The sequence below is a fragment of the Dryobates pubescens genome, chromosome 5 (genome assembly GCF_014839835.1).
Source record: "Dryobates pubescens isolate bDryPub1 chromosome 5, bDryPub1.pri, whole genome shotgun sequence".
Lineage (NCBI taxonomy): Eukaryota > Metazoa > Chordata > Aves > Piciformes > Picidae > Dryobates > Dryobates pubescens.
Window position 1 is genome coordinate 17,737,389 of NC_071616.1, and position 9,179 is coordinate 17,746,567.

Consider the following 9,179-nt stretch of genomic DNA (forward strand, 5'->3'; position numbering starts at 1 on the left):
TGCTATTGTAGTTTCCTAGACATTTTGAGTCAAACTAACACCTATAGTGTGTTGAATAATACCAGATTTTTAAAGTTTGGAATAATTTATTGTAAACAGATACAAATACCATGAAACACAGGGCGGGGGGGGGGGGTGGAATTGTAGCAGGTAAAAAGTAAATAACATTGTGCTGTGACTGATGATTTAGGGTGCTGTGTCCTTTTTTTAATGCATCTTTTTTAGATTCTGGTTCATCTGACAGTGAAGCAGATGAGTCATCTGAAAAGAATTTGAATGAAGAATTTTCTCCAGAAACTTCAGAACTGGAAAAAAGCGAAAAACTACGTGATGAGAAGCTTGATGAAGAAAACCCAAAGATTCCTCATGCATTAAAAGAAAATGACAGGACTGAAGTACAGCCACTAGAAGCACTGAAACTGGAAGTTGAAGAAAATGAACAAATTGTTCAGATTTTTGGAAATAAAGTGGAACAAATAGAAGAAATCAAAAGAGAGGCTGAGAAATCACCTAAAGGAAAAGGGAGAAGGAGCAAGACAAAAGATGCCTCTCTAGACAATGCAAAGATTGCACCAGGAAGCCAAGAAGAGGTGGCAAATGAATCTCTAACAGAACCTGAAAGATTAGATGTGTCTTCCTTGGACTGTAAAGACATTTCCAGCACTACTGAATGTGAAACAGAACCTTTTACAAAAGATAAGAAGCTTTTGAAAAGGAAAACTTTGGAACAGGCATCGCCAGAGAAGAGAAATCGACGAGAGAGTGAGATGGAAGTGCCAAATATTGTATCTGAAGAGAGGACCAATGAATGTACTGGAGCAGAAGAATGTAGAGGGCTGAATGCTGAAGAGTCCCTCAGAACTGAAAATGAAGAAATGCCATCACTGGTGGCAGAATCTGTTCAGCACAGTCAAGAGCCAAGGCATGAGAACTTCGAACATCCATCTGAGGAAAATGAAAATGTTCCCTTAAAGGACGAGGATGATGCAATGCCTCACATTGGTCCTGAAACTTTGCTGTGCCATGAAGTAGACTTGGATGACTTGGATGAAAAGGAGAAGAGCGGAAGTGAAGACACGGTATCAGAAAAGCCAGAGCCAAATGTTTCAAGTTCAAATCCATCTGCCTTACCTGCAGCTGTCCAGCCGAGCTTCTCAGTGGCCTCACCGCTTATGCTTAGTCAGGATGAGTCGCGCAGTATCAAGAGTGAAAGTGACATGACTATTGAAGTGGACAGTGTAGCAGAAGAGTCTCAAGAAGGTCTGTGTGAAAGCGAGTCTGCTAATGGGTTTGAAGCCAGTACGACCTCAAGCAATTGTAGCATAGCTGTGCAAGAGAGGGATATCGGGGAGAAAGGTGAGTGGTGCCTGCGCACAGCTGTTCTCTGCTCTAAGTCATCTTAAATCTGGTGTCACTTAGCTAGAAATGGCTGGCTTGTTCTGGCTTCTGATTTTAAACTTTCCTGTTCCTTATAAAAACAGCATGTTGTTAGAAGACATGCTTGAGGCATCATTTCTTCTTTTTCATTTAGGTCAAAAAAGGCCCAGCGACAGCAATAGTGGAACACTGGCAAAAAAACAGAAGCGTACTCCAAAGCGAACAAGTGCTGCAGCCAAAACTGAAAAGAATGGAACAGGTACATTCCCAGAGGGAGAGAGGAAGAAGGTTGTGCTGGCCTATCAGCATGTACAAGGGCCCACTGTTCTTAGTATTAGAAGTTACTAAATATTTACCATTATGTTGATTTTTATATATAGGTTTGGTTATGAATTTGGGATAGGGAAGCTTGTTCTGAGGAGAAACAAGTCCTAGGACAGGTGTTTCCCATGGGAAAAAGCCCATTTTTGAAGTATGGAGGGAAAAAATGTTTGATGCTAAAAATAACTTCTCAGCTGATGGAATCATGTGTGGGTTTTAACTCAAGTATGTGACTCTGTTTTAACTTGCTACAGAAACATTGATTTTTGTGTTCCTGTAGATCATTTTTAGTGATTGCTGCATATTTAAGCCCTGTGGCAGCATTACTTCTGACATACAATATTCACATATTTTACACACCTATGTTAAACTTTGCAATTGTTGTGGGAATCTAAAATATTTACATATATTAGCTTAAAATTTGCTGTTACATGTTAAAGCTTTTATGATTTCAGTCATGTTGAAAACTCTTCCTCTTAGATGTAGAAAGCAATTTGGTAAATACAATCACGTGCTACCTACCTATATTAATACAGTATTAATCTTTAAGAATGAGATTCTAGTGTCTGCCTGATATAAAAAACCCCAAATATGTGACTTTCAGAGCACTGATAAGCTGTCTTGGCTTATTTTAATAAGCTTATTTATTGCTGCTGCTTTAAAAAAATGACCATTGCTTTTTAACTGAGGCCCAGTCAGCCCTTGACTTCTCCTGCATTAACAATCAGCTCTCTTGAGAGTTCAGTGCTTGTGCCTTGTTGTGCCTGATAAGGTTACACATTGAATCTGAAATGCTCTTCCTTGTGTGCAGTCTGCAATCTTCTGAGCAAGAAGAAACCTTTTTTTCTTAATTTTTTGTGTGTGTGTGACTATAACTACTTTTTTTCTTTTTTTTTAAATGTCAATGTTGGTTTTTTGAAGTCCAAATACTTTTCTCTTACTGCAGGACAAAGCAGTGACAGTGAGGACCTTCCTGTCCTAGACAGTTCCAGTAAATGTACTCCTGTGAAACATGTAAATGCATCCAAACCACAGAAGATTTCTCGATCACCTGCGAGAGTGATTTCACCTCACATCAAAGATGGAGAGAAGGATAAACACAAAGAGAAACACCACCACCCGAATGCTTCACCTAGAGTGTACAAATGGAGTTTTCAGCTCAGTAAGATTATTTTTAAGTGATTTGATTATAGGGCATCTAAAAGGAAACTTGCACCATTTTTTTCAGAACAAATTTTGGGATTCTAGATTAGGTATAGGCCTTTTATGGTGAAATTACGGAAGTGTGTGATATTCCATGCTGCATCTTGTATACTCTCAAGAATTGCTTTTCTTCAAATTCACCTTGATAAAGTTTTTTTATTCTTTCTTCCCTCTTCTCAGATGAACTAGACAATATGAGCAGCACTGAAAGGATCTCCTTCTTACAAGAAAAACTACAGGAAATACGGAAATACTACATGTCCTTGAAGTCGGAAGTAGCGACCATAGACAGGAGAAGAAAACGATTGAAAAAGAAAGACAGAGAAGGTAACTTTCAGATTTATACTTCCCCTCAGAGAGGTTTAATTTGCCTGAAAATACATAATTCAGAGTTTAATTGACAGTATTTTTTTGAAAAATAAGCATTCTAACGTTTACCTAGTTGTCATTTGTACATATTTATAGAGTATTTGTGGCTTTACAGGCATGAAAACGTCCACTGTTTTGTAAATGTGTATCAAATTTGGACCTCCTGCTGCAGCTGTGGTCTGCGGTGCAGGAGGTGAGGTTACTGCTCAAATGTATGTGAATATAGCAGGGAAAGCAACTGATAAAAACTTTCCTACCAGTTTTCTGTGACTCAGCTGCTTTGAGGTCTTTTAAAAAACTTAGTTACAAGGAAACCTTCATCCTGACATGTGCTTTGATAACCTGATGCTGATCTGTTGTTATTTGTATTCAGTGTCACATACAGGAGCTTCCATGTCATCTGCTTCATCAGACACTGGAATGAGTCCATCATCATCTTCTCCTCCTCAAAATGTGCTTGCTGTAGAATGCAGGTGATACACATTTCTTTGCCTTGCCAGCAACTTGCTGCCATGGACATAAATCCTGAAATTCAACCACAGAAAGCACTCAACTGGTTTGACATTGCCAAGTATATTCTGTACACACTTCCACTGCTGGACTGTACCTGTTCTCGCCTCCTACCCTCTTCTTCGGTTTAATTTACTGTTCAGAGAATTTAAGCTCATTGGTAACTGAAGGTTTGTAGGCACAATGTGACATGCTTGTCATTGTGTTTGTCTTTGTTTTGTTTGTTTTTTTTTAATTAATGCAGAGAAAGGGCACTTATCAAATTTAAGAAGTTATGTCCAGTGAAGCATTCAGGTGTTCTAGGGAGATCTTAGAAAAGCAAGTGCACCAAGCAGACACCAGAGTATTGTCAAAAGACTTGAGTAACTGCTGCACTTTCACCAAGCTGTACGGTAACTCTTGGTGAGTAGTTCCTCTTTGTGGAAGCACTTGCTATACAGAACTGCCAAAGTATGTGTTCAGCAGTGTGCCCAGTTTTAAAGGTGTAAATGGGACAAAATAAATTGTGAAAGGAAGTGTAGTTGACTGAAAACTACAGTTGTAATAAGTCTTCCACTTTTTATAGGATTTTTGAGCACACAATTATGCAAATATTTTAATGTTTATTAATGTTTACAGTGGAATTGTGAATAGGTTTTCAGTGGACTATCTTATCCCTTGACAAAAATATTTTGTCTTTTTTCTATGTAATTTCAGAGTTTTTATTTTGTTACAAAAAAAGACGAAAAATGAAATATATAACAACAGTGAAGTTATTTAACAAGATTTCTAAAGCTGAAATTTTTGTGTAAAATAAGGTATCTTGCAACTTGTTAAATATATTTATTCAGACATTGGATGTTGTATTTTTATGTATTTTTTAAAATATTAATAAAATTGGAAAAAAAAAAAACATAAAATAAAAATTCTAGGTTAGTTCACTCTTTCAATTAAAAACCCCTGACCAGTGATGGGCTCGTAAGGAGGTGCTACCCAGTAGCCACACATGGGTCTGTCCACGCATCCTCCGCACCCCCAGTCTGGAAGCGGGCATCTGGGTTAAACTACGGCTTTATGTGGAAACTTTGGCAGTCCTAGTACTCTTGTTTTGAGGAACAAAATTTATTGGGTTGCCCTTGAGATACTTTGTCACAAGCTCTTTATGTTTGCTGTACTGCCGAATGAATTTCTATCTCCCAAAGCTGAGATGCAACCATAAAGTAAAGCAACTCTGCGTGCTTTGTCCGTGGGTTGTTCCACGGGTGGATACAGTTTGTAAATAACTCCTCCAAGACCATGTATTTAAAGCAGTTTGCATATACATGATGTATAAAAAGTGATTTTTTTTTTTTAAATCAATTTTTTTATCCATGTTTGTACATTGAAAGGGGCTCTTCGCCTCTTTTTCTGTGTTTAATATGCTGTAGAGTAATAACCTAGATGCTCTAGACTGTATAGCAGGATATTCTGGTTCACACAGCATAAAGGCAGAAGGAAACACTAGTGACGGCGTAGCATTACTACGATGGATGTTTCTGGAAATTTCATTTTGCAGCATTTGTCAACTTGTGGTTCCAATTCTTTCCATTTTCGCAGAAAATTAAAGAAAAAGTACTCTTGTAAATGCACTTTTTCTGTCTTTTCTTAAGCAAAGCAGAACTATTTCAATGTAAGATAAATATGGAGCTCACAAGACAGCATTAATAAAGGCCATGTTTTAAACATAGGCTTTATATTTTATTTTTAAGTGGTTGTTCTTGTAAATGTCTGGACTTACCTAAATAGGGAAATTAATCTCCATAAATCACTGTAAAGACCTTTTTTTCAGAGCTAACTTCTACTGTTCATCTTCTAATAGCTGTGAATAAAAAGCAATACTCATTCAAAAGGAAATAACATGGGTCACATTTTCTCAGATTATCTTCCATGCTAATATTTGTAATATTCCAGGATACTATTTGCAGAAGGGATCTTCAAACTCAGTGAAACTGTAGGATGAATTGTATCTCTTGCACATACCTAACCTCTGTCTACGGACTGTGTGAGATCTTAGGTAGGTACAACATGCAGAGATGATGAATGATTTCTAACTCTACTTCAGTGTAGAGCAGTGTAGGTGGTCAGTGTGTGCTTCCCTTTCTCTCTTACGAAGGTCCAAAGTACCCGTGGAAGACAGAAGGTGTGGTTTCATAAACATGGAAGCCTATTCTAACAGATGATCGCTCCTTGACATAGAGAACTTCCTTACTTCCTCTCTCCACCTGTGTACCTTGCTCTAGTACTCATGAACAGACAACCCACACTCTCCCCCAGTAACAGCCAGCATCACTGTTCTGGCAGGACACTAAATCTGCAAGTCCAGAGGCAAAGCCTCCAGTGTGTTACTGACTTCCTGGTTTTATCTTTCTGGCAAGCAGCTTATCTGTCAGCCAGATGACTCAGTAGATGTTTCAAGTAGTTTCCTATGGCATTTCAAAGCACCACAGGGAAAAGATTAACTAAATAATATGGGACTCTGCAGTACTGAAGGTGAAATCAACAAGAAACCCCATTGGTTTTTTCCACTTCTCACTTTACAATAATCCCCTTGCTTCTGCTCTGTTGAAATAAAATAAATTTCAAAATGTATTATCCTGCTTTAATTGAAAGTTTATGCTGTTGAGGATGCACTAATTCTGATTCTATTGAATTTGGAATTTTTTGCCCTCAATAAGAGCTTAGGTGTCATGTTTGCAAGAGCAATCAGAAGTAAAGTACCCTCTTGGCAGACTTCCTGCTGTTCTCTTCCCTTCTACTCTTTCACAGTTTTTCTCAAAATGATAGCTGTTATTTCAAGCTCAGTTAGGAGGTAAAAAAACCATACCACAATTCAGATTACAGGATCCAAGACTGGTAGAACTGCTAAAAAGAATAGGGCTGCAAGAGAATTCAGCCTTCCCCCCCCACCTCCTGCAGCTGATTTGTTAGATCTCTGGCAGATTTAGTGTTTTCATATGGGAATATATCTGAAAGTTGGAAAATATTTGAAACATTTGCATGCAAGGACATAAAGTAAGGAAAGGTTAATTTCCTTGCTTGTTTTACTTCCTTTCCATGAAGTAAACCAGCTGCAATTTTATACTTATGAGTCAGTTTGGCAATACCCAGTTAAATATCCACTTGTTTCTGGCTTGTCCATCAGAGTGCTGGTGTGTGAGAAACCACCTCTTGCTTCATCAGTCTGAATGATCAGCAGAAGTGTCAGAACAATAAAAACAAGCTGTTGTTTCAACAGAGGTGAGACAGACTTGCAGTAGTAATTAGTAGCAAAAGGAAAGCAGAACAAGGTCAAATCAAAGTGTGGGTCTTTACAAAGCAGAATGTGACCTTCACAGGGAGCAGCACAGACCATTAGTTTGAAGGACAGCAGAAGAGGAAAAGGTGATGTGGTGGGTTGAGATTTAACCCCCAACATTAACTTTGCCAGACCAGCTCAGTTGGAAGCAAATGAAAGCTGTATTTACAAGCAAAACTACAATTTACAATGGAATGCATTGAATATGTAGAAAACACACAGTATTTACAATATTTCCAGATATTTACAATTAATAAACAGCACAAGGAACCCCCTAGTCAAAGACCAGGGGAAGCTACTACCTTCTCCTTCCCTGCCTCCCCCCTACCTCCATGTACAAATGGGAGAAGAGAAAGGAGTTAAACTAACCAAAACAATGCAGCCAAATTCAAGCAGAAGGAAGTTAGTATCTCCCCCTGAGTGAAGAAGTGAGAGAAGAGGAGAAGATTGTTTTGGTACAACTAGTTTTAGTCCCTTATCTCCTCCGATGGCATTGTTTAGTATTATCTTTATTTTCCTTTTTACACCCAATATTTATTTATATTTTGCTACTTTCTGTTCAAGATCTGTGAAAAAAATTGAAAGACATAGCCTAAAAGTATCACAGGTGATTAAATCACTTCTTCATTGTGGTGTCTTGCACAAGTTCCACTTTAATGTTTTTAAAGGTGCAGTAGTGGAATAATCTGGGCAGAAGTTTTTTTAATGGATACATACTCTCTTTTTACTTGTAGGGAGCCCCGTAGTGATGGCTACCAAAATAGAAAGTCTGACTTTTAGGATTGTCATCTCCTGCTTCTCAGACTATCCACTCCTGAGAGTGCCTTCTCTTTCCAGATAAGTTTGTCAACCAGATGGAATCTTGCATTAAAGAAATGAATATTCTTATAAAATGTTCCTTTTCTGCATTAAAAATATTCTTGGCTAGCTGAGGCAGCCAAGTGGGTTTTCTGGGCAGCATTTACTGGTGGGTTTTATTTTGTTTTGCTTGCAGCAGTAAGTAGGAAACGCTGTTGCTTTCTTTTTGAGAAAAGAGCACTCTTGGTTTGATAACTCGAAACAAATCTGAGGAATGAGGCAGAAGACACAAGCTGAGATGAATGCTGAATGTGTTAACGAAAGTGTGTTGCACTGTTCACTGTGCCCGTGCATCACTGTGCGGTAAATTCTTGGCTATTTTTACTTCTCTGTACTTGGGAATTTATTATTTGCTACAATGTGCAGGATAATTCTACCTCTGGAGATGTAAAGAACATAACAAAGCAGTGAAACCAATGGGGATGATGCCAGAGACTGACTCACTGTAATTCCAGGGCTTAGGAAAAAAAGATGTTTTATAATTAGCTCATGCTATTTATCCAGCTATTGCCCTCAGATTTTGACAGAGTCTGACATTCTGCCATATTATCTGCCACCAAATAGGATGATTTTCTTAAGAGGTCTCTGGGAGAGTTTAAAATTACTCACCTTTATTAGTTACCACTAGGTAGATATCACTTACTGGAAGGTTTTTTGTTTTGAAAAACAGCTCCCCAAATTCCACAAGCATTAGTTAGTCTCATCTCCTGCTTTGGAGGAATATGTAAATTAGTTCAGGTTTTTTTCATATTACTGGTCTGAATTTAGACGAGACTGTTACAGGGTACTTCAAACTCCCCTTCCCCCACCTCCATCAGCAGAGGTTTGATGTGGGAAGACAAAGGTGTGAAATTGCTTTCCCCTCCTCCTGGGGCACAGGTAAAGAGGCTCCGTTCTTCCCGCCGGCAGCTGAAGCCTCTCACAGGTATTCACCTGAGGGAGAAGCCTGCGCTGGGATTTGGCACTGGGACTTACTGGGTTCTTCGTGCCCAGTATATATTGGCACTGGACACACTGTCTAGGAAAGTCTTAAATAGAGTGACCAGAGAGCACCTTGGCTCTCATTTTGGTGGTAAATGGTGTCACATCCATCTGGCAGCCAGTCACTGGTGGTGTCCCCCAGGGATCAGCGCTGGGCCCCATACTGTTCAATATCTTTATTGATGATCTGAACGAGGAGATTGAGTCCATCATCAGTAGATTTGTAGATGACACAAGTCAGGAGCAC

General features: G+C 38.8%; 1 protein-coding gene across 4 annotated transcripts in view; it reads left to right on the forward strand.

Annotated features, from left to right (window-relative positions):
- ARID4A (AT-rich interaction domain 4A) overlaps positions 1-5,672 on the forward strand; it is a 49,165-nt gene extending 43,493 nt beyond the window's left edge. For 3 of the 4 annotated variants that reach the window (XM_054161703.1, XM_054161704.1, XM_054161705.1), the window contains 5 exons: positions 226-1,356; positions 1,532-1,636; positions 2,645-2,860; positions 3,082-3,228; positions 3,644-5,672. In XM_054161703.1, the coding sequence (XP_054017678.1) occupies positions 226-1,356; positions 1,532-1,636; positions 2,645-2,860; positions 3,082-3,228; positions 3,644-3,747 (1,703 nt within the window). In that variant the 3' untranslated portion in view covers positions 3,748-5,672. The remainder of the gene's footprint in view (positions 1-225; positions 1,357-1,531; positions 1,637-2,644; positions 2,861-3,081; positions 3,229-3,643) is intronic. The other variant, XM_009908266.2, reaches the window with a different exon arrangement.
- The last annotated feature ends 3,507 nt before the right edge of the window (positions 5,673-9,179 follow it).